The 26,473-nt window shown below is 41.0% G+C and overlaps 2 protein-coding genes across 2 annotated transcripts in view; one reads left to right on the top strand and one right to left on the bottom strand.

Annotated features, from left to right (window-relative positions):
• SLC16A1 (solute carrier family 16 member 1) overlaps positions 1–18,849 on the bottom strand; it is a 34,695-nt gene extending 15,846 nt beyond the window's left edge. The window contains exon 1 of the mRNA XM_030869069.2: positions 18,578–18,849. The gene's annotated coding sequence lies outside the window, so the exon portion shown is untranslated. The remainder of the gene's footprint in view (positions 1–18,577) is intronic.
• On the top strand, positions 17,805–25,602 carry LOC138842615 (basic salivary proline-rich protein 1-like). Its single transcript, XM_070045127.1, has 4 exons — positions 17,805–17,945; positions 18,269–18,560; positions 18,602–19,156; positions 25,484–25,602. Exons 1-4 carry the CDS (start codon positions 17,805–17,807, stop codon positions 25,549–25,551), a joined length of 1,056 nt encoding a protein of 351 aa, XP_069901228.1. The 3' UTR covers positions 25,552–25,602.
• The last annotated feature ends 871 nt before the right edge of the window (positions 25,603–26,473 follow it).

Here is a 26,473-nt window from a genome sequence, read left to right as displayed (position 1 = left end):
CCATGTATTCTACAATACTGACTTTCTCTTACTAATATGCTGACTTAAAAGTAATAGGAAGGAGGTACCTGACTCACTAGATATGTAGCAATTTACAAAATAAAAGATCATTCTGAATACATAAGAATTTCATTTAATGACCTGGAAAATTATTTCAGAAAAGTTTCCTTTTATCTAACTTCCTTGGTTAAACTCCTAAACAACACAACTAATCAATACAGTTGAACTCACAAGTTGAACTATAATGTCAAAAGATGGTAGTTTCAAATCAAAGATTATCCCGTTTTCTTGAAGCCACCTAGTACTAATGAATAGCAAGGTTAGAAAATGAAACTTCCTGTTAGATTATGAACAGGGAGAAGATGGGAATGTTTGTTTGATAGTAGCCTTACCCATTTTCTCATGAAGGTCTCCTTTAATTTATTCAAAGCCAACTTCCACCCTATACTATAACTCATCCTACAACAGTATGTTAGCATGTCCATTTCAAATTATCTCCACTCAGACTGTATTATACAATAAATAAATACAGGTCACAGATGACAAACTGACTCTTGGCTACAGCATTCTTTAGTCTAAAACACAAATCCTAATTTCACAGTGTAGGAGTCATCTCCTAAATACTGTTCCTTCCAATCCATCTGAACACTTCATATATGATTTAAGACACTGGACATTGTAGGGGTGGGAAGAAGACAGTCCCAAAGGGAAGTTTCCCTAAAGGCAAGGATATAGGTTTCATCACTTCTACTCAACATTGTACTAAAATCTAGTCAGTTTGTGCAGGCAAGAAAAAGAAATAAAAGGCATAAAGACTAGAAAGGAAGAAGTAAAGCTGTCTTCATTCACAGAAGACATAATTGTCTATGTAGGTAATTCTAAAGAATATACAAAAAAAGGTACTAGAACTAAAAATGAACTAGATCTCAGGACACAAGACCAATAAATAGAAATCAACTCTATAAGCCAGCAAAGAACAATCAGAATTTGAAATTAAAAAAAACACTGAACAAAACATTTACAACAGGACCAAAAAACTGAACAGGGATAAATCTGATGTGTAAGATGTGTACACTGAAAACTACAAAATATTACTGAGAAATTAAACAACTAAATAGATAACCCACCCCTATGATTTGAAAAAATCAAAATTTAGGCAAAGATTTCTGAAGGCACATGGCACCATGTTAATTAAAAAGTTTCTAAATTGGGGTTTCCCTGGTGGCGCAGTGGTTAAGAATCTACCTGCCAATGTAGGGAACACGGGCTCGAGCCCTGGTCCTGGAAGATCCCGCATGCTGCAGAGCGACTAAGCCCGTGTGCCACAACTACTGAGCCTGTGCTCTAGAGCGTGTGCGCCACAACTACTGAAGCCCACGTGCCTAGAGCCCGTGCTCTGCAACAAGAGAAGCCACCGCAATGAGAAGCCCATGCACTGCAATGAAGAGTAGCCCCCGCTCGCTGCAACTAGAGAAAGCCTGCGTGCAGCAAAGACCCAACACAGCCACACACACACACAAAAAGTTTATAGATTGAATTTCAAGCTACAGATTGGGAGAAAGTATATACAAATCATATATCCAAGAAAAGACATGTCCAGAATATAAAAAGAACTTTTATGGCTTAATAGCAAAAAGACAAACAACACAATTAAAAAATGTGCAAAAGATTTGAAAAGATACTTTACCTAAGAAGTACATGAAAAAATGCTAAAAATTGTTATTCGTTTGTGAAATATAAATTAAAATCCTAATAGAGATACTAATATATCTCTATTAGAATGACCAAATTTCAGACTGATAATACCAACACTTGGTAAGGACATGAAGCAAACGGAACTCCTGTATTGCTGGTGGTAAATCAAAATGATACAGCCAAGTTGGAAAACATTTTGGCAGCTCCTTATGAAGTTAAATATACATTTAACATGTGACCCGGTCATTTCTAGGTATTATCCAAGAGAAATGAAAATATAGATCTTCACAAAGACGTATATATTCTCTAGTAGCTTTATTCATAATGGCCCAAACTGAAAACCCAAATGTCCATAAACAAATGAATGGATAAACAAATCATGGTATAGCCATACAATGGAACATTACTCAGCAATAAAAAGGAACCAACTACCAACACATGCAAGAACATGGATAAATCACAAATGCATTATGTTAAGTGAAAAAAAGCTAGACGTGAGCCTACATTAAGTTCTAGGAAAGCAAAATTATAGTACTAGAAAACAGATTGGAGGTTGGGGAGAGGAGGCTGACTGCAAAGGGGTTTCAAGAGAACTTGATTTTGGTCATGGAAATGCTCTATTATTATGGTTATGGCAGTAATTATTCATCGAATTGTATATCTTAAATTGGCACATTTTATTGTATGTGAATCATACCTCAATACAGCTGATCAAAACAAAAAATATAATCAAGGACAGTGTCAAGGAGGATAAACTCTGGTGGCACAGGGAGATAATACAGAAGGAAAAGAAGATGGCAGGCAAATTCCTCTGTCTTGCCTATCTGGATGGTTAAAAGAAAGAATAGGAAAAGGAAGAGGACAAAGAAGAGGAGAGAAGACTCTCTTCTGAGAATTCACAACTACAGGCCTGTGTGAGCTTATGCTTGGCACGGGAACATCTGTGGGAAACCTCCATTGTTCTTCCAGAGATATATATGTTTGAGTTTGCTAGCAAAGATTTCCCACAGACAAAGCTCTGCCAAGTATAAGCTGACAATCTAAATTTTCAAAACACACCAAGAATCAATTAATCATGAGTGAAGTAAAACCAATCCAACGCAGCCAGAACTATAGACATTGGATATGGATACTTAAAATGATTAAAAGCATGAAACAAGGCATTAAATGAAAACACACACACACACAAAATACTATAAAAAGACTAGTTAATTTGAAACAGAACTTCTAGAAATGAAAAGTATATTCAACAAAATTAATACGTTAACCAGAAGACTGAACATAGCTGGGAAGAAACACAATGAACTGGAGGATGGGTTTGAAGAAAATAAAATTCAGGGAGACCTTTATTCTGAAGCTAGGAGAAAGGTTTAGAAACACGGAGTTTAGAATGGGAGGATCTGGCAAACATCTAATGGGACTTTGGAAGAAGAGAACAGAGAAAGTAGGGAAGAGACAATTTTCAAGAGTTAATGGCTAAGTATATTTCAGACTTGATGAATAATATGAACTACAGTTTAAGGAAATCTAACAAGCCAGAGAAAAATCTTAAAAAAACACTATTGAGAAAACACAGATTATAAAACTAACAGATAATCACACCGACAAAACAGAATTCCCATCAATTTTGAAAAACTCTCAGCCACCATATATTCAAATATTGATTCTTCACCATTCCCTCTTTCCACTCCTCTGAGACTCCAACTGAATGTGGGTTGTCCAGATGGAATAAGGTCCTGCCTTTTCCAATATTTCTGCTTAACCCCTGTCACGAGACTGTTTCTCTCTGGGACTATGTATTCTGGAATGTTCCCTCCTTTGGGGGCCCCAGAGATTTTTACAGCCTGTGGCAGTGAACCACAGTAAGAACTGGGATAAATGAGAGCTATACTTTCCTTGTGTAGTGGATCTAAGGGCTTTTGGATAAAGCAAATTAGAAAAGGAGAAGCAGAAGACCTCAGGCCTCTATTCTCAGGAGAGATGATGTTTAGTTAAGGGTATCTGAATCTGAGAATCTGGAGAACAATTCCATTAAAAATATAACCCAGTTGAAAGAGTAAAGACCTCGTCCTAGGGCATTTCACTTACCTATGATTCAGGTGGGACAAAAATATTTACATGTTGAAGCTTCCTTAAATTTCTACTGGAATGAATATAAATAAAAGCTATTTAACAGCTCAGTTCTGCTGAAGGAAACAGTCTGGATGCTAAAATTATGTTAAACAGAACGGCTCCGGGCATTAATTTTGAGTTTTTCCTTCATCTAATTATGAAAAAAGAGAAAAGCACTTGAAATTTTTCAAGCAAAGAACCACTAAAAAGATTACTTTGCCTCAGAATGTTTGCACACACGGAGAGAGACACCCACACACAGACGGTAGAGCTGCTTAACACACCAAGCTCTGACTCCAACGGCTAATACGTGCTGGACGTGATTAAACTTTGAGCTTCGCTGCCAGCTATGATTTGTCCCAGTTAGTTACAGCAGCTACAATTTTTAGTCTCTAAGACTTGTCTCATCAAGATAATAATACCTTATTCCATAGTATAAAACTTAAGATTTAAAACTTGAAGAAGCTTTAAAAAGATTCATTAAGAAATAAAAAGTATAAGAAACAAGATTATCCAAATTTCAAAAGAACACTTCAAAAAACCAGACGTGGATTCGATACAGTTCTGCCACCATCCAACAAACGGCTGTCCTTCCTAACTTAAAAATTCTGATGGTACCTAACAGAAAGTATGTAATGTCATTATCTAAACACACTATTTTCTTTTAAACTGACCAAATCTCAGCTATAAACAAAAGGGTTCATTCAGAAAGTAAATTATGTGAGCAGGCCCCCTGGCACAGTATTCAGAGCCCCACTGAGAAGGAATACTCAAGTCCAGAGGCTAAAAGAGATTAAAGTTTAATATTTTAAACCTTACGATGTGCACAGTAGCCTTCCTATTAGCTTAGCCATTATTTTATGACTCTCTAGTATTTGCCTGAAAGCGACAGGAAGATTTTTTTAAAAAGTGATAGGGTATATACGTCAACGCTACTGTCTTAGTCCCAGCTTCCCCTTCCCACCCTGTGTCCTCAAATCTGTTCTCTCTCTGCGTCTTTATTCCTGTCCTGCCACTAGGTTCATCAGTACCGTTTTTTTAGATTCCATATATGTGCGTTAGCATATGGTTTTTTCTCTTTCTGACTTACTTCACTCTGTATAACAGACTCTAAGTCCATCCACCTCATTACAAATAAGTCAATTTCGTTCCTTTTTATGGCTGAGTAATATTCCATTGTATATATGTGCCACATCTCTATCCATTCATCTGTCAATGGACACTTAGGTTGCTTCCATGTCCTGCCTATTGTAAATAGTGCTGCAATGAACACTGTGGTACATGTATCTTTTTGAATTACGGTTTTCTCAGGGTATATGCCCAGTAGTGGGGTTACTGGGTCATATGGTGATTCTACTTTTAGTTATTTTTTTAAATTAACTAATTTATTTTTTGCGGTACGCGGGCCTCTCACTGCTGTGGCCTCTCCCGCCGTGGAGCACAGGCTCCAGATGTGCAGGCCCAGCAGCCATTGCCCACGGGGCCCAGCCGCTCCGCGGCACATGGGATCCTCCCGGGCCGGGGCATGAACCCACGTTCCCTGCATCGGCAGGCGGACTCCCAACCACTGTGCCACCAGGGAAGCCCTAGTTTTTTAAGGAAGCTCCATACTGTTCTCCATAGTGGCTGTATCAATTTGCATTCCCACCAACAGTGCAGGAGGGTTCCCTTTTCTCCACACCCTCTCCAGCATTTATTGTTTCTAGATTTTTTGATGATGGCCATTCTGACCAGTGTGAGATGATACCTCATTGTAGTTTTGATTTGCATTTCTCTAATGATTAGTGATGTTGAGCATCTTTTCATGTGTTTGTTGGCAATCTGTATGTCTACTTTGGAGAAATGTCTGTTTAGGTCTTCCGCCAATTTTTGGATTGGGTTGTTTGGTTTTTTGATATTGGGCTGCATGAGCTGCTTGTATATTTTGGAGATTAATCCTTTGTCAGTTGCTTTGTTTGCAAATATTTTCTCACATTCTGAGGGTTGTCTTTTGGTCTTGTTTATGGTTTCCTTTGCTGTGCAAAAGCTTTTAAGTTTCATTAGTTCCCATTTGTTTATTTTATTTCCATTACTCTAGGAGGTGGGTCAAAAAGGATCTTGTGGTGATTTATGTCATAGTGTTGTGCCTATGTTTTCCTCTAAGAGTATTATAGTGTCTGGCCTTACATTTATGTCTTTAATCCATTTTGAGTTTATTTCTGTGTATGGTGTTAGGGAGTGTTCTAATTTCATTCTTTTACATGTAGCTGTCCAGTTTTCCCAGCACCACTTGTTGAAGAGGCTATCTTTTCTCCATTGTATATTCTTGCCTCCTTTGTCACTACCAAATGTAAAACAGATAGCTAGTGGGAAGCTGCTGCATAGCACAGGGAGATCAGCTTGGTGCTTTGTGACCTAGAGGGCTGGGACAGGGAGGGTGGGAGGGAGGCTCAAGAGGGAGGGGATATGGGGATATATTGTATACATATAGCTAATTCACTTTGTTGTACAGCAGAAACTAACACAACACTGTAAAGCAATTATACTCCAATAAAGGTATTTTTTAAAAAAAGAATTAAAAGAGGTACAGTGCCTGTCAAAAAAAAAAAAAAGTGATAAAGAACAATGGGAAACAATAAATAACCCTAACTTTTCTTAACAATGATGGTGGTGACAAGAACCACCTTCTAGATTTTCTGATTTCTCTCCTTTTCTCATAAGTATCAGGAATTGTGCAAGTAAACATCTGGAAAACCAAAGTTGAGTTCCCTACCCCACATGCTCTGCCCCTACTCCAGAATAGTTGGAAATAGTATTCATTATGTTCTCTATACTTTTCTCCATCAACATTTAAAACAAAGCCACTGTCATTTCCTAAAATGACAATGACCAGTATGTGAACTTAAAAGAAGCAGAAAGCATCTAAAATCAATTATCTGAAAAGAATTTGTTACTAAGTGTAGACCAGTTTTAGGTTTCAAATTCACATGGAGGAAATTCCCTGGTGGCGCAGTGGTTAGGCATCCACCTGCCAATGCAGGGGACACAGGTTCGAGCCTTGTTCCGGGAATATCCCACATGCCCCAGAGCAACTAAACCCGTGCGCCACAACTACTGAGCCTGCGCTCTAGAGCTCACGTGCCACAACTACTGAGCCCGTGAGCCAAAATTACTGAAGCCCGCGCATCTAGAGCCCATGCTCTGTAACAGAGAAGCCACCCGCAATGAGAAGCCTGCGCACCACAACGAAGAGTAGTCCCCGGTCGCCGCAACTAGAGAAAGCCCGAGCACAGCAATGAAGACCCAATGCAGCCAAAAATAAATAAATTTAAAAAAACCTCACATGGACACATTCAAATCCAGAAAGGCTGATTTACTGAAGCTATTGGTGCTGAAGTAGCTAATTTACTGCTCTTTATAACTGGTCTTAGTCCAGCTTCATGGCTTTCAGAACCATTTGCCCCAAGGTAAATCACATAATTCAAGGTCTAGGAAAATTCCTTCTTTTGCCTTCTTTTCCATTTTGAAATTGAATAAAATGAAGAAAACAAATTTAAAAAAAAACCCACAAACAAGCAGAAGGTACTAATGAAAATGAGACAGGAGGGAAGGTGGCAGGGCACAACCTTTTTTTTTTTTGCTGTAAGATCTAAGTTTCCTGACCAAGGATCAAACCTGGGTACTGGCAGTGAAAGCCCCGAGTCCTAACCACTGGACCACCAGGGAATTCCCAGGGCACAACTTTTAAAAGAATGTCATAGCCATTCACGACAAAAACTGATTAGGCCCAAGATGGCAGAAGATTCAACTTCCAGTGGGCCTGGAGCATCATTATACGCTCACTGTAATACATTAGCACATGCTACATGACACACCCACAGGCACCAGGACAGTTCCAAGGCCGACCATAAAAGGCTAAAAAATGGGCAGTGGCCCAATTCCTGGAAATCCCTGCCCCTTCCCACCCAAATAATTGGAATAATCAATCCTCCCACTGGTTAACCTATGACATTACCCAGTCCATAAAAACTAACAACCCCATAACCCAGGGCTGCTCTCACCTTCTGAGATGGCCCACGCTCTGTGGAATGTGTTGTAGAGTGCGTATCTCCCAGGGCTGCTCTTGCCTTTTGAGATGGACCACATTCTGTCTATGGAATGTGTGTCTCCCAGGGCTTCTCACCTTCTGAGATGGCCCACACTGTCTACGGAGTGTGTATCTCCTTAAATAAATCTGCTTTCCTACTTAGTTCTGGAGCAGAGCCTCTTGCCTGCCTGCTTGTGTCCTTCCAAGCATTCTATATTTAATAAATCTACTTCTTGCCTATCGCTTTGCCTCTCGCTTAATTCCTTCTGCACTGAAACATAAAAATCCTCAGCTTCATCAAGTCCTGGGACCAGGTGCGTGGTTTCAGTTGAGAGACTGTGGATTTGAGTACCCTCCTGAGCCAGAGCTTGTGGGTTCAAGTCCCAGCTGAGAGGTACGATCGGGTTCGAGTCCCAATCTGAGGTGTGCAGTTTCCAAAGGAGAAATATAACTACTCTAACTGGTTAGGCAAAAACTCGGCAGTTTTGAAATGCATGATTCTGATCAAATGGCATACGAAGAACTTAAAGAAATGTAAACTTGGAGTAAAAAAAAAAAAGAAACAAAAAGAAAAAAAAATCACCTATTGTTGCACATATGGGTTATTATTATTATTTTGCGGTACGCGGGCCTCTCACTGTTGTGGCCTCTCCCGTTGCAGAGCACAGGCTCCGGACGCTCAGGCTCAGCGGCCATGGCTCACGGGCCCAGCCACTCCGCGGCATGTGGGACCTTCCCGGACAGGCGCAGGAACCCGTGTCCCCTGCATCGGCAGGCAGACGCTCAACCACTGCGCCACCAGGGAAGCCCTACTTTTTTTTCTTCTATAAAAACTACCATGGTGGGACTTCCTGGGCAGTCCAGTGGTTAAGATCTTGCCTTCCAATGTGGGGGTGTGTGGATTCAATCCCTGGTCTGCGAGCTAAAATCCCACATGCCTCACGGTCAGAAAACAAAACATAAAACGGAAGCAATATTGTAACAAATTCAATAAAGACTTTAAAAATGGTCCACATCAAAAAAAAAACAAAAAAAAGCTACTGCGGTGAACTAGAAATTTAGGACAGATTTTTAGATATGGAATTTCTGCAAAATTCAAAGGCTTTTGATTCATATTGTAAAAAATAAAAAGAGCCTATTTTTCCTCTTTCATTGTATTTTGTGGCAAAAACACTTTAAACTAAGAATCATACCAATATTCAGAACTCTGAGAACAGTGTATGTCAACAATGGTAAGGTTTATTTTAATACAGACAATAACATTACATTTTTTTCTACATTAAAAAGCAACTAATAGGGCTTCCCTGGTGGCGCAGTGGTTGAGAGTCCGCCTGCTGATGCAGGGGACACGGGTTCGTGCCCCAGTCTGGGAAGATCCCACATGCCGCAGAGCGGCTGGGCCCGTCAGCCATGGCCGCTGGGCCTGCGCGTCCGGAGCCTGTGCTCCGTAATGGGAGAGGCCACAACAGTGAGAGGCCAGCATACCGCAAAAAAAAAAAAAAAGCAGCTAATACTCCAATATAACAAGTCTGTGGATTATTTAGGGCTGAGCATTAATTAAAATCCTTGGGTAAAAGGTGGACACCTAGTCAAAGAAGTGATAAATTCATTTTTACTTTTCACTGCAAATCCCTAACTTCCAGGGCACTATCCCACCTCAATGTGCGTGGTTAGGCACTTAGGCTACCCTCAAAGTCACACAACAGAGAAGCTAAAGTACTGTACATCTGTAATAGATTTTAGGAAATAGCAGCATAATTAACTAAAACAAAAACCATGAGATCAAGTTAGTTTAAGTGCTCTTTAACACTGGGGCTTACATATGGGGATAAGGAGGCAAATGAAGATGTCCAAAGATTAGAAAATAACTTCTATGGGGGAATTCCCTGGTGGTCCAGTGGTTAGGACTAGGTGCTTTCACTGTTGTGGCCTGGGTTCAATCCCTGGTCGGGGAACTAAGATCCCACAAGCCGTGCTGTGTGGCCTAAATAGACAAACAAACAAACGAACAAAGTTGTTTGCTCATTAAAAAAAAGTAACTTCTATGGATATTTCAAAGCTTTTTTTAAAAAATTGGAGTATAGTTGCTTTATCAAAGCTTTAAGAGAAGTTAGTAGAACCAATTCTTTATTACATCAGACACAACTAAAATGTATACTTACAAGAGGCACCAATGCTTTAGGATACCTTAGTGTTAAAGATCAATTCAGAAACTAACAAAAGCAAAAACAGTACAATTTTCTTCCAAATCCACATACTGATGTGACACAAGCATTTAGTAATTTGCAAAAATGAAATTATTTTTTCATTAACTGACAATACCATAATTATAAATTTATCTAATGCTAAGATTCTGTTCCAGCCCCCAATATCACTATTCTTTTTCTGAATATACCTTGCCACATGGAATTAATCCCCTCCATGACATTTTAACTCAAGGCTTCTTGGGTAGGATTCTGAAAACTCTAAGATAATAAGTTGCATATTTGTTTCTTCCTTTGTAAGTAACTATTTCCCTAATTAGCTTAGGTGTGTGCTTTTAGATCATGAATTAAGGACAGAGGCTATTGTTTCAACAACAACAACAACAAGCTAGGGAATTCCCTGACAGTCCATTGGCTAGGACCCCATGCTTTCACTGCAGTGGGCCGGGGTTCGATCCCTGGTCAGGAACTATGATCCCACAAGCTGTGCGGGGAGGCCAGAAAAAAAGTAACAACCAACTAACCCCTCCCCCATGACCAAATGTTAGGATTCAAAGAATCTGACTCTCCCAGTTTTTGAGAAGTATGGAAAAATATGAAACCAGAAAAAACCCTCCAGTGATGTTAAGCTTTCTGGAACTCTAAGAAACACAGGCAGAAAGGTATTTTGTTTTGTTTTGCTTAAATAAAAGAAAAAAATTATGGAATACAACTTTCGGCACAGAACTTATCTGATTAGTATCACTTTCTGAGTTATTACTACACCAGCAGATTTTGCCTTCTTTAATGCTTCATTTTTGCCTGATTCTAGCAGATTAAAAAATTAGCTATTGTCCATGTTGAGACCAAGTCCTGTTCCCTTTCACATGTTAATTTATTTCTTGCTTGGGAAAGAGTTTCCAAATGTAAAACCATTTCAAATTTATATAAAACATAAGAATGTGAGCAGTAGTGAATGAAGAAAGGGAAGTTGGAGGCTGTGTCCTCCAAAAGCAGGTTTTCCTTGGCAGAATTCCAGGCTATATTTTGGAATACCTGTATATGATGTTTTCTACAGCAATGCAAATATATATTCAACAAATCAAGAGCTAAGTGGGCCATTTCAATTTATTAATATATGACCTACCATTTCAATTCATTAATATATGACCTATCCTCTTCCAAAATCTAAAGAAGAAATATAATAGGCTGAATTAAAATTACAAATAGATGTGATATCAAAACTGTGTCACTTATGTTACTTTGAATATAAATCAATACTTGAATATAATTGGTGGTATTTCAGTTAGAATCTACTTCACTACCTATTCTGAAGCTTAATGGGGAGATTTACAATTCATTAAAAGGCAAACAACAAAGAAACCTTTTCCTTTTCTTGCAAAAGGCTAAGTTGAACTCAGAAAAAATTAACACTATACTTAGTTTCACATGAAAAACTTTTAAGTTTTGAAGACTAGAGGCAACACAGTAATATGCTGACATTTCATTTCAAAGCTTAATTCTCCTCCTAAAAGTTTCAAACCATATTTTTAAATATATATTTTTTCATCCCTTTCTAGTAATTTCTCATACACATAATTGTTTAATAAATAACCTTTGAATGAGCCTGAACTTCATTATTATGCTACCTTTGACCCTCATTATCTCAAAGAACTAAGTTGTTTTGTTTTCTTGTTTGTTTTATTAGTAACAGACAAACCACAAAAAAGTATTCAAACTGAGTACTGTTTGTCTGGCATTAAAGCATTATCCACCATTCTCAAATGTTTACTTGCAAAGCTTTTTAAGAATAGAGACTAAAGATATATCAAAAAGAAGTCAGCATTATTACCTCAAAATATACTGTAATTAAACTTAAATAGCCTTTTTAATTGCTGACTATATAAATCTGTGTTCTCGTTAAGATAATAATCAGTTCCTTTATTAGAAATACATAAGTTTCAGGGGCTTCCCTGGTGGCGCAGTGCTTGAGAATCCGCCTGCCAATGCAGGGGACACGGGTTCGAGCCCTGGTCCGGGAAGATCCCACATACCGTGGAGCAAATAAGCCCCTGAGCCACTACTGAGCCTGTGCGCTCTAGAGCCTGTAAGCCACAACTACCAAGCTCACACTCCTAGAGCCCTTGCTCTGCAACAAGAGAAGCCACTGCAATGAGAAGCTCCCACTCGGCAATGAGAAGCTCCCACTCGGCAAGGAAGAGTAGCCCCCGCTCGCCCCAACTAGAGAAAAAGCCCGCGCGCAGCAATGAAGACCCAACGCAGCCAATAAATAAATAAATAAACAAATAAATTTATATATCTATATAAAAAATACGTAAGTTTCAAATGAATGTTTTACTTTCCTGGAAACAGGTAATTTGTTAAACCACTCCTCTTCCCTCTACTACATCAAGTAAGTAGTTCTCTAGGTAATACAGTAAATACAAATAACATCATTACACAATCACAATAGATAAAAAGTGTAATAATAATAGTAAGTGTATTTCTAACCTACAGAGTAGGTATTTCAAACCTGAGATTCATCAACATCTTTAGGGGTTCCTCCAGTTGAGCAAAATAAAGGCCTGAATCTAATATAGTGAGCTGCTGAAGACAAGATTTGAAGCAATTTTAAGCACATTTGCTGAAGCACCCAAAAGAGGGCAAGAAAATCCAAGTCACTGACGATATGCTTTATCCTATTTAAGTTATGGCCCTTAAAATAGAACTCCTTTGGAAACAGTAATTTTAAACATATACTTCCTAAATACAAGGGAAAATTATTCTGCCTTAATTTGTGAAAATCATTTTACTCTCCCTTAGCATATACACAAGCATTTTGTTCCCTCTCATTTGTGAGGTCAAAATTTATGATTTAGTACATAAAAGTCAAGGGCCAAAAAATTTACATAACTGTGACATCATGAGTTGTGTGCTGTGTTGCATCACAGGTTCTAGCTAACTTTACTCTCACAGAGGAACAGAAGTACAGGAGTTAGGAGCAGCAGTTCTTAGCTTTTTTGGTGCCACAGATTCCTTTAGCAGTGTGATAAAACCTATGAAGCCTTTATCAGAATGTTTTTAAATGTATACAAAGGTATTATTGTCAAAACATTTAAAATTGGATATAATAATGTGATTTTTTAAAGTACGAAATTAGATAAGATCTAGCAGTGGGTCTAATAACCACAGTAATTTCAAAGTAGTGATGAATTTGAACAATTTCAAGATAGCTGCAGCCGCTGTATCATGACACGAAAATATGTGATTTCCATTGGTGACAAAGTCACAGGTACTGCCAATACTACTATGGTTTGTTGCCTGCATTCATAGTTGAAATAAATTCTAAATTTTACTTAGAGGTTAATGAAAAGATGTAATTTTTTCCCCAACCAAGTTCACAGACATTCCATCCAACATGGAGTATCAATCTGCAGATCCCAGGTTAAAACCTCTGATTGGGGAACAGAAGAGAAAGTTAATAAAGTAAAAACTTAGCTTTCATTCTCAAAAGCTCAATAAGGCAATTTACAAAAGCTCTGTTAAGCTCTATTATTATCCAAGATAGTTTAACACACCAGAACTGTACCATCAGGCCTTCAGTCTTCCGAAGATTTATATAAGAGCAAAATCACAGGGAAGAAATATTTTTCAACAAATCATCAAATATGCAGCTTACAATGCCTGTATATTTTGAGGAATTTCTCCTTTATATGAAGGCTAAATCATTGTAATCAAATCGGATTCAACATTATGAGTAGTTGTGATCAGCAATAGGGGAGTGTGGACAACCAAAGGAGCTGGATCCTACTGTTTCTGCATAAAAGGTCAGTAGCAGTCTTCAATGGCTTAGCCCATGCAGCCAGTCACACTGTCCTGGATGTGAACTCATGTAGCTATTGTGTATACTGTGGCCCCAGGAGAGAAATCACCATTTCTATAAGATCATTATTGCTCTTTTAATCACTTGTCTGCAAGACACTATGGCTCAAACAGGTCACCTACACTAGTCTTCCTGCCGTAAATCCATTATAAACTGGATCCTACAACCAAAAACAGAGAGGGAGAAAGAGGTGGGGGGGAAGGAGAAGGGGAAGGGAAAGGGGAAGAGGAGGAAGAGGAGGGAGAAGAGGGAGAGGAGAGAGACGGAGAGGTAAAAGAAAAAAATTAGAGGAAAAAAGCATGGAGAAAAATTTGTCAGGGCAAATAAAAGGATGAGTAACATACAACTTAAAAGGCCACTGCACCAATCTACTAATGACAGCAGCCTAAATTAGGTAGCAGTAATAAGAATGAAAAAGGGGAGTAGAATAGGGTGGGAAGAAGTGGACACGAGACAACAAAGGGGAGAAGGGGCTGGCACTTAATTGCATTTGGTAGAGTGGGGGCCCACTGGAGAACTATTAAAATGACTCAGATTTTAAGTTTGGCTACCTGGAGTAGTCAATCCCTGTCCTCAAGGAATTTAAAATCTGTAATCTGGTTACAGCTAGAGATTTAGATTTGGTTAGGGAGTGATTCTACCAGAAATTCCCCCAAAGCTATGGGAACAGATAAGCTCTTCAAGAAAGAACAAAGACCAAAAGAATCCCTACCAATTTAAGAACAGAAATTCTAAATATCCCAAATACTAAAAGCTATTCGAAACATTAACATCAAGTGCTAAAAAACAACCTAACAAAATATGTACTGGCTTTTTAAAGAGGATGTACCTTGTTACATTGAAATACATTTCTCCACAAAGAAAGTGTTGTGATCATATATGATATTGTATTAAAGCACACAAACTTTTAACTTGTCCTTCCTATTCCAACTACCTCTCTTTTATAGAGGTATTCTAGCTAATCAATTACGAAGGAATGTTAGAATTAAAGGCACAATTAAATTATTGCCATTTGCAAACCACTAATGAAATAACGGAACGAGGCCATCAATATAGCAGAATGAGGGACAACCAAACATCATATGCCTCCTGATGGAAAAATACACACCACCACCTATGAATTATATTTGCCCTCTCCACCACACCATGCCTCCTCTCAGAAATCCAACCGCAATCTATCTACAAATTTACAGAAAATACGAGGGATAGGAGAACATGTTAAACCTATACCAGAGGGACATTCAATAAAATCCAGAATGAGGGAAACTGCAGAAAAAATAACCCGGTTCCATCAACAAATAACTTACGAGGAAAATAAGAGAGAAAAGGGTAACCTGTAGTTTAAAAGACATACCAACCAAATGTAATTTGGATCCCAAACAGACCACTTACTTTGAAACAATTTAGGAAAAATTGAATACTGCCTGGTTATTTGGTGATGTTAACGATTAAAGGTGGGATAATGGTATTGTGGTTATGGTTTTTTAAGTCATATCTTCTAGAGATACACTGAAATATTTACAGATGAAATGCATATCTATGTTTTGCTTCACAATAATCCAGTAGGGGGCAGCAGGGAGTAAGTAGGAGTACAGATGAAACGGTAATGGCTGTTTGAAACTTCAATTGGGTTTGAAACTTTCCATAATAAATTATTTAGAAGGGAAAAAAATCACTATCAATAACAGCAAAAACACAGAAAGGACAAAAATGGATTTGAGTCTTGTTTCCAACCCTTACAAGTTGAACAGCCCTGGGCTAGTCACACAACCTCTTAATGTCCACATTGGTTAAATGGAGAAAAATAATAAACTCATTTGCTCAAGCTAGAAACCTGGGAGATATTTTTAACTTCTCTGGCTTCCCCAGTCTCCCACATCTGGTCTATCACTGAATCCTGCCTGTTCCCCTCTCTCTTCCATCTTCCCACTACTGTCCATCTTGTCCATCACTGTAGTCTCACAAAACTCTAACAGCCTCCCTCCAACCTGTTCTCCACTTTGTATCCAGAGTGATATTCCTAAAATTCAAAATCTGATCATGCTATTCCCAGCCCCATTTAAAACCATTAAACTGCTTCATTTAGCTTCAAGACAGGAGCACTTCCTTAAGTTTTTTTTACCTAGTCCCTTCCCTATTTCCTTAAGATGACTAATAAGGCCTTTCATTATCTGATATTGTCTACTTCCATCTTTCCCCATTCTCTCTGCTCCCTCTTCATGCTTTAGCTTTGCTGAAATTCTATACGTTTTTCTAATGTACCCTGTACTGATTGTAGCTTTAGTACTCATGTCTGTAATGCTCTTTCCACTATCACTCCCTGGCCTAGCTAGCTCCTATTCATCCTTCAATTCTCGGGTTAAATAGCATTTCCTCGGAGAGGCCTACCTTTGCTTCTATACTAAATTGGGAGTTTTCTCACACCTACATAATACAGTATTTGTTCCCAAAGGAACCTGTACTTCCTCGATCATATACTCAATACTTGTTTGTAAAGAGTACTTGTTCTGGTAATTATACATTTGTTTTCCAGTTACACCATAAACTCTGGGAGTGACAGGGCTAGAACTTGTTCATGGCTGAATCCTAGCTCTCTCTGAATCCTAGTGCCTGGCAGCCAATAATAAATCAAGTCGCATCTCCCTTGTCCTCTAACAAAATGAGATTGGCCATGTAGGCATTTACAGGGACCTAAATTCTGCATAAGCATGCATATTATGAAGTGGATGTAAAATATAGTGGGAATGAAGGACATAAGAAGTTGGGAAGTTATTATTCAAAATAACTGTTTTTTGGCATGAGATAATTCATATCTATATTTATAATTTTAGAGAACGCACAGGAGCGCCAAACTCACTAAATGGGAGTCAAAAGACACATCATCTCCACCCAACCATTAAAAAGTTTTCAGAACTAAGATGAGAAGTCACTTACCCTCTCCAACCTTAGCTTCCTAATCTATAAAATAAGGGAAACTGACTAGCTGGTCATTAACATCTTTTCCAGAGTTATGTGCATTAATATTTAAAAGGCTAAAAATATGTAAACTATTGAAACACTGATCAGTTGGTTCATCCTATGGTGGCATGATCCTTTTTCCTTTTTAATCTCTTTAGGTATGCTATAGCCTATTATGTTAAGCTTACAACTAAACCTTTGAACCTATTCAGCTATAAAGATCTCAGGTAATGCTCCCCAGACCATTAACTTGCATTTTTAACAAGGATCACTGCAATCCAATGAAAGAACAGCATCTATCTAATCCCTGAATTACTGAAGTGCAACTTTTGTTTAATACTTACCCAATACTTGTTTTAAGGGCTAGATTTCTTAAATTCTTTATTATATCTATGGCAATTTGGAGGCAAAATTATACCCTATGGTATAAAACTCGGATTTATAGGTATATTTAGTGCCTAACTAAAAAAACTACACTAAAATACATACTCTCTGCATCACCTCACTGGTCTGGTAGCTGACATCAAAACTGATTAATGGCTAATTCCTACTTACACTCTTTCAAACTCTCACACAGTTCAGAGTTCACCCTATCACTACATTCCTCTAGTAACTATACCCACATTTGTTTTATCAGGGCACTAAAGTGTACACATTTTATTTCGAAACCAGAATAATTTTTGAAAAAAAAATTTCAAAACTAGTTCTGACAAAGTAGCTTGTCAACATTTTACTGTTATCAGTAGATGCCTAGTTTATAAGCAAACTGGAAACTCGACTAAAGTAGTAACGTTTGTTTTGGGGGGAGTAATGTTTGTTTTTTTGATTAAGATTAATCACAAACTAGTTTTGGCAACTAACTGCTTGTCGCACCAAATAAGTCATGACAAATAAATGAAATGTTAAAATGCACGTGGAAAAAGAGGATGCATTTGGAACAAAAAGCGTGCATCAGACCAAGTGTAACGCTATGCTTCAGATTCCTTCCGACAGGGCCGCCTTAAAGCCCCAGAGCGAGGGCGCTGCGGCGGACGTTCTGCAGCTACAGGTTGAATGACAAAGAGTTCCCGTCAGCACCACTCCGGGCGTCTGCCAGTTGCAACGTCCCCTCCTCAAAGTCCTCTCAGACACTGCAGTCACGCCTAGGCTGCGGGGACTGCAGCTCCCTCAGGCCACTACCGCCAAGTCGCCAGGTGGGACAAGGATTGGCTGGCTGAGGAGGTTGGGGCGGGCGTGCCACGAGTCCAAAATAACTCCCGCCCCGAGTACCGGGAGAAAGCCGCCAGCAGTCTGGAGGCACCACGTGAATCGGCCTCACGTCGATCCTTTCCCAGATCAAAAGCATCTCCGGAGCAGCCTACTTAACACTAGAGGAGAAGCGACTTCCCCAAGGTCACCGGCAGCTCGACCCCACTCCTCGACCAGGCCGGTGGCCCGCACCTGACAACGGGGCTGCAGCTCTGCTGGGAAAAGCGCTGTCCCCAGCGCCTCAGGGTCTCCTTCACCAACGCTGCGCTCCGAGGCCACGTGGCTGCTGCGGCCAAGATGCCCCCGCCCGGCCGCCCCCCCTCCCCCGGAGACCAAGCCTTCCACTCCCCCGAGGCTCCCTCCGACCCAGCCGAGGAAACAAGGGCACCGCGGGGTCCCGGCCGAACGTGCGGCCGCCAGTTACCAACTAACCGTTATGCGCGGCTCGCGGCGCAGAGCGTGAACGTGACGCCGCCGCGCGGCTGGAGTCCCGCAGGGCCCAGGGTCCAGGTAGCGTCTTTCACCGGCTGCCTCGTCTGCTCGCCCGGGAACCCACGCGACCGAGTAGTCACGTCGCAGCTCGCCAGCACTTTGTCGGGCCGGGCCAGCGAGGCTGCTTTATAACTGGCCGGGGCCGGAGCATGCGCACAGGGGGCGGAGTCGGCCCTCCCGGCCACCGCCCCCTCCCCCCTACACTCACACCCGAACCGCAACTCGCGCCTCCACAGCTCTCAGGCGCGCGCCCGCTCACTCTCTCGCGCGCGCTGGCGCCCCCTCCCCGCCACGTGACCGGCGGCCCGACAGGACCCGAAAGCTGCGCCCCGCTATGCAACGCCGACCGCGTTGCCGCACTGCTGTGGGGGACTCGCCCTTTCGGCCAGCCGTCGGAGGACCTCGGGGTGACCTACTCGCATCTGGGACACCAACGTCGATCTCGCCCTCAGTCTCTGCCAGAGAAAAGGGGGAAACCGCTAAGGACGGATGGGGCGTGTCCCCCGGCTCCTGACTCAGGTGTGGGGGGGAGATGGGCGCGCGGAAGAGCGGGGAAGTGACTGGAAGTGGGGGACTGGGCGGGGTTTGAGTGGACGCGGGTGCACCTCCGACCCGGGAAGAGGCCGAGGGCTAGAGGTTAAGAGCGTGGGCTGTGGGCTCGCAGCTTGAGTTCTGTGACCTCGGGGAAGTCACTCAAATCCTCAGGGCCTGTTTCCTGCTCCCTAAAATGGCAACAGTAGTAGAAGCGACCTCAGAAGGGCTTTTGGTGGTTTTGAGAGAATTTATGGAACCTTCTTCCTACAGAGCCTGGTCTGTAGCATTTGGTGAATGGTGGGTATAAAGGCAGAAGTCGGGAGAGAAGAGCACGTCTGACGGTGGCGACACTGGTCCCAAGGGAGGGTCTGTGTGTCGGAAATATGAAGAAATGAGACTGCAGAGAGGCCAACTTTTTATGGACGCTGAGGATTTGGGACAAAATATAATTATAGCTCACAGTTCTGAAGGGCCGATTGTATTCTTAGCAGTTCACCTGAACTATCCTCACAACCCTATGGTGTTGTTGAAGTGATCAAATTAAATAATCCTGGAGTGCTTCTGAGGTCTCCGAGGAATTTCTTTTGAGAAATGACAAGAATGTACGAATCAAGGCCCCTGCCTTACAAATTTTGGGGGAGGGTGAGTCAGGTAGAAATCCACCAACATTGACAAGTACTTGGAGCCTGCCCTAACCCTGCCCTCCTCTCCTCCCCTCCCCCTCTCCTTACTTAATTCCCTCTACAACCCTGTGAGGTTGGCCTTCAGCTTTTTGTTTTGCAAGTGAGGAACCTAGATTGTGATGGAGTGAGGATTGAAGGATAAAATTCTGAATGCTTCCGTGTGCTTTCTTCCTCTCTCCCACTCTGACTCTGTTTCACACAACAAAAAGCTTTCAGTAACAGTTCAGCACATTAGAAGACAGTATGGAATCTATAGCCAAGTACTGCTTATAAGCAGTAATCGATTTTTACCTTTGATAAATGCAGAGAAAATAATAAATGCAGAGAAGGCAGGCTCTTCAGGTGTTTCGGGTGGTCGGGATTTAGAACGGCAGTGCTTCAGGACTGTTAGGATAGTAGCAGCATTCAGGGTAGGTGGTAGGAGAGTTGAATTAGGGAGACAAACTAGGACAGGTTCAGAGGTGAACTATCAGGACCTGAACAATGGAATGTAGTGGTAAGTAGTAGAATAAGATGATTCCCAGGAAACCTCAAAAGAAGGCTTATAGAGGAGCATAGTGTGGTAGATTAACGATATGGACCCAGGATCAGATCTGAATTCCAACTTTGATACTTGGCACTTAACTAGCTCTTTGTCCCTAGGCAAATCATTTTACCTCTCTGACCCTCCCTCATTCTCTGGTCTGTAAAACAAGAGCACTACCTTCCCCGTAGAGGTGTTATGATAATAAAGTCAGTATTTACTTTAGTGTCTGGCATATAGTAAGCACTAAATAAATGTATAACCATGGGAAACCATGAAATTGAATCCTAAAGATTAACTCTAAAGTTCCCTCACTTGGTCCTAACAGTGTAGTCACAGGATCATACTTAGTGTTGTATTGTAGTTTTGTATTCCTTTTCTTGAAGCTATCCACCAAAATTATATATACCTCAAGCCCCATAAAATCTGGATCTGCTCCTAGTAGGATCTGTAGTGTTGTGAAAAGAACATAGGCTTTGGAATCAGACTTGTTCCCATAACTTGTTATCCCTGTTACTTCAGGCAGTTAATTCACTGACCTATTCTGGCCTCAGTTTTCTTACCAGATAAGCTGAAGGTAATATCTACCAGCCTGAGCTGTTGTGAGTCAAATAAGATAGTATTCGCAAAAGCAGTGAAACTTGGAAAGTGCTCTACAAATGTTTATGAATTAATATTGGTATAATTTGTCCATAAAGTGTATGAGGCAAAGATCAGAAGCATCCCCAAGGTGGGACTTCCCTGGCTGTCCAGTGGTTAAGACTCCACACTTCCAATGCAGGGGACGCAGGTTCGATCCCTGGTTGGGGAGCGAAGGTCCCACATGCTGCGCAGCCAAAAAATAAATAAAGGAAACAAAGTAAAAGATAAAAAAAAACCAACTCCAGGGTTCTTAGCTGAAAAAGTAGAAACGGCGTGGGTGAGCTGGCAAAAATAATGAAATGACACAGGTAAAATTTTTGCTTTTCTGCCAGGTTTTCTTCCTGATTAATCCATGAGACACTGAAGAGGTAAACTAGTAAGCATAAGATCAGAAATTTAGAGCTGAGAGGAGGTTGAAGATCATCTAGCATAACCCCCTACATTTTACAGAAAGTGAAATTAAGGTCTGGGGAAGCTAAAAGGCTTTTCTAAGGCCACCCATCTAATAAGTGGCATGATCGGAAGAACCAGATCTCTAGGCTCCAGGTTCTTACAGTTCCAAGCAGTCTTTAAGATAAAAGCATTTCATCATGGGGTCTTTCAAAATCAGAGAAGGTATGGTGCTCCCTAGTGGCTTTTGCCTTCATCACAACATTTTCTAGGTACACTTTTCTATTTTAAAGGTTGATAGGCAGTTTGCAAGCTTGTCAGTAAGTGAACAAAACTTCTGAAGATTTCAAGGTAAGAGTTATAACTTCAGAAATTAGTAATGAGATGAGACATGCAAATGCAAAATTTGAAAGTTCATAACAACTAGTTACTATTCAAGTTGAGAAAGTTACTCAACTGCTTTATCTGGAAAACGAGAATAATAAAATTACCGTGTATTTTCTCTGGAATTCAACTGTGTACTTCATTTACATTCCCCCAGTTACTCCATCATTTCTGTGACGGAAATAACAGGAAAGGATTCTTTTAAAACACAATAATACTTAATAGATTAAGAACATTCCCCCCATTTAACATTTATAGCAATTTAATTGGGAATGTGGAAAATGAAAAGTTCAGAACAGTCCATATGGGGAACAGGTAACAAGAATATTCCTTTTTGACCTATTTATCCTCTAATTCAGTTTGTTTTCAGCGAAACTGCATAAGGCTCTCCTTATGGCAGTCCAGTTCCCATACCCTTATTCCATTCAGTGGTCTGATATGGCTTTTGTCTCCTGCTTCTTGTCTATGCCAGCACAGGCTAGTTTTGGCCTATGCTGTTTGTAACCTACATCACTGTTTAGGACCTTTGCTAGCAAGCATTCCTTTTAAGCATGGTCCTACATATTTGCTAGCCTGTCTACTTCCTTGACCCCAGCTAACCCTGAGCTTGCCCCTTACTTCTTTTTTTCCTCTCTCTTGTCTCTTCCTTTCTTCCTTCCTTCTTCCCTCCCTCCCTCCCTCCCTTGCTGTCTTTAGTATTCTAGGCAGGTGGGCTGAGGGTGGGGGAATAACAATAATGATAAATTGATGATGGCTAAGATTTAGGGAATATTTAGTATACGCCAGGCATCGATCTAAGCTTTTTACACATATTAACTCATTGACTCCTCATAAAAATGCTATGGACTAGGTGCTATTTTTTAAAATTATTTAAAAAAATATTTATTTGACTGTGCCAGGTCTTAGTTGTGGCACGTGGGATATTTTAGTTGCGGCATGTGGGATCTTTAGTTGCGGCATGGGGGATCTGGTTCCCTGACCAGGGATCAAACCCGGGCCGCCTGCATTGGGAGTGCAGAGTCTTAGCCACTGGACCACCAGGAAAGTCTCTGGACTAGGTACTAATATAATCCCTATTTTACAGACAGATACAGTTACAGAGGTAACACACAGAGATGTTAAGTAACTGCCCCAAAGTCACATAATCAGCATTGTCTGGAATTAACAGGAAGTAGTCATTATTTAGTTTTCAGTATAAATATGAGTAGAAATTGTCATTTGTAACTGATAATACCATAGGAGACTAATCAATAGACTTTGAAGGCCATCTTAGGAAGACCATGTTCTAGGTTGCTTCTACCCCTGGTAAAGCTAAACAGTCATTATAAAAACTGTTGGCCAGGGCTTTCCCGGTGATGCAGTGTTTAAGAATCCACCTGCCAATGCAGGGGACACGGGTTTGAGCCCTGGTTCGGGAAGATCCCACATGCCACGGAGCAACTAAGCCCATGTGCCACAGCTACTGAGCCTGTGCTCTAGAGCCCGCAAGCCACAACTACTGAGCCCGCGTGCCTAGAGCCCGTGCTCCGCAACAAGAGAAGCCACCACAATGAGAAGCCCACGCATCACAACAAAGAGTAGCCCCCGCTCGCCGCAGCTAGAGAAAGCCCGCGCGCGGCAACGAAGACCCGATGCAGCCAAAAATAAATAAATAAAACAAAACTGTTGGCCATGGAAGCTGCCTTTGAAACTAGAGAGTTCAAAAGGAACTACCCCCTGCTTATCTGAATCAGGGTAGTTGTGAACCTCTGGGCAGGTAAGTTGGGGTGGAGATGTTGGGATATCTTTTCAACAGCTAAATTTTAAGATCACCTATATTCCAGGAAGTTCTGGGTGTCCTGGCTCCCACATTGCACGCTGTGAGATCTTTCAGCGTGAGAGCTTGGACCTTATGGCCCTTACCCAACAGCAGCAGCAGGCAGTTGGAACTCCTTGAACAGCTGTACCTCAAACCTGGTGTGACTCGGAAGAGGGGTGCATGCAGCGAAGGAAGCCTCTTAGATCATAATGACTAACTTTATGTATCCACTTGCTTGGGGAGTCAGGCCTGGGTGTTCTAACTGGACCTTGATACTGGTGCACTGGTGTACAAGACGAGGCGTTGATAAAGCACAGAAATCAATCTGTGGTGACCTCTGAGAACCCCGAATCTGCCACAGTGCCCTGCACCATACAGCACCTGTGACACCTGTGCCCAGGTGAGGTCCAGGGCTGTCAGCCTAACTTCTGAGCTGTGTATTAATAGAGTGAAGCCTCTCTCCACCCGCTTTCCTTTTGCACAAATCATGAGTTCAGATGTCATGCCTATTGTTTTTTACCCTGACAGCCTTATTTTTTGTGGTCATAGAATAAGGCCATACCCCTCTGGGCAGGGTGTAAAGATTTCCCTAAATAAGGTAAATGTTCTCATCATTGATCATTCAAAGAAGAAGAGAATTCTCACACAGGAATACTTGCAGCATGGAACAGGCAAGATGGCATTTCTGGATTTACTTTCTTAGGGTTTGGACTTAGAGGAGGTAAGAAACGTTGAGGGCTCTCCTCACTGAGTCTGGGGAAATGGCCTCTGCCACAGAGCTGCCTAGTAGGACCCAGGCAAAGAGGTTTTCCTGGAGACCCAAAAATGAAGGTAAATATTCATGTTTTGTTAGTCTGTTTATTGATGCATCACCCTACTTATCCTTGAACTTCAGTCAAGTTTAATCTATCCATCTAGGCATCCAAGTTCACGTGTTTCAAATGAAGCACTTTCCCGTGTAGCACTAACAGTACAAGTTTGCTCGACATTTCTGCATAATACATTATTCGCTAATTCAAAAGAAAATAGAATTCTTTAAATTACTAACACTTTATATTTAATCAATATAAAGGGGAAAACAACGACAGGAAATTGCGTGGGGGTTAGAAAGTGAGGAACGGGTAGGCAGATGGGGAGTAGGGCGAACAAATATTGCAGCAGGCTAGTCTGTTCCACATTGGTCTCTGCTGAAGAATTTAAGAAGCAGGCAAAAAGGGAAGTGCTCCTTCCTGGCCCCCAAGTCCTCCCCATGGTGTCAGTGGTGATTTATGAAAGATCTTCAAGGAAAAGCTTAGTCTCAAACAAAGGTCTTAGTTACAAGATTTGGCAGTCCCCTCCCTATGAGGAGATTCTCCTTCCATTACGACCTTTGGCAGATCAGGATTCAAGTTTGAGACCCTGTGGATTGTCTTACAGTTTCACCCACAGTTTTCTCCCATTCCAGGCCCATGGTTCCATTTTGGTCACCATGGCCACAGTAACTGAAATGGCCTGCTTCATCATTTGCAATGGACAGCCTCCAGCCCCAGACTCCAAACCAACTGCTAAAGACAAGTTATTTTCTCCCTAGTGTCTCAAACTCATGGTCTCAGACTGAGGGCTTTAATTTTACCCTGCTTTGGGAGAGCCCTCTTTAAGTCTTCTAGATCTACATAATGCCTCTTACTGTTTATCATTTCTAATCTAGTAGCAAAAAAGAAACTGAAATATCTTGTAGCAGAATATCCTTTATTCTATGATACCTACCTCCGGGATACCTGGTCTCTTCAGTGCCCCCAAACCAGAAGCATAGTAACTCTTACCAAGCTCAGAATATACCGTTCTACTGCAGCTGTGGTTTTTTTATTTTTCACCACTCCCTCATTGATTTGTCTCATGTATGCTTGCCATAGCCACATCACCAGGAACCAGAATCTGGAGAAGTTACATGCCAGCAACAACACGAAGCACAAAGCCATAAACTGCAAACAGGCAACAAACATCAGGGCAACCATCCACGTAGAAGATTAGGTATGCCTTTCATGTTGCTTCAGGCCAAAACAATAATAATGAAATAATGGGGTTTTTGCTCCTGTTTCCAATGAAAAGATAAATTAATCTTGGAGCCTTCCAACTTCATATGTATCCCCTCTGGTTTGCTAGTCATTGCATTTACCAACCCAGGTGAGACCACATCATGCATGAAACACAGCCCAAATATGCTTCAACCATAACATGGGAATATATAATGCAGGCTATGTTGATTACCAAGCCCACTTACAGAATCCAATGGGATGAGTGAGGTATGGACACCAGGACTTAGCGGAGGAGTTCCTTGTTGCTGCAACCATGCTTCTTAACAAAGACCTTCCACCAAGAATCTAGGAAAATCCCATCCCATTCCCCCAAACTTATAGGTATGTTATTAAGCTATTCTTATGCTTAGTCATAAAGTGGGTATTTTTTAGCTTATAATTACTAAAAGGCTGAGGTTTAAACCTAGGTCTCATAGCTTGTGCTCTTAAATGCTGGACGATTTTCATTTATCTAAAACTCTGAGGTCATAGGGAGGGATGGGGATGAGGAGGGTAAGAGGCAGGAAATAGACGGCTGTTTTATAGTCCCAACCCTGAGCCTTAGCTTTACATGCTGTTTCTTCAGAGAACGCACTTCCTCCGTGTACCAGGTGAGCTGTATACAGAATAACATGGAGATGAAAGAGAAGCAGACAGACTAACGAGGGAGTAGTTTTAGTAATTCTATTATATAATTCAAACCTCTTTGTAATCCAGTTTAGCTGCCCCACTAATTAATGTGAATTAATAAGTTTCATAATTATCATATTTACTCACCAGGTTCTTTCTACATAATTACTGTTTACACTTTAATAAATTGCTTAGGAA

This window comes from Globicephala melas, chromosome 1, assembly GCF_963455315.2.
Source record: "Globicephala melas chromosome 1, mGloMel1.2, whole genome shotgun sequence".
Taxonomy (NCBI): domain Eukaryota; kingdom Metazoa; phylum Chordata; class Mammalia; order Artiodactyla; family Delphinidae; genus Globicephala; species Globicephala melas.
The sequence above is the reverse complement of the archived record's forward strand: the minus strand, read 5'-3'. Positions and strand labels throughout refer to the sequence as shown.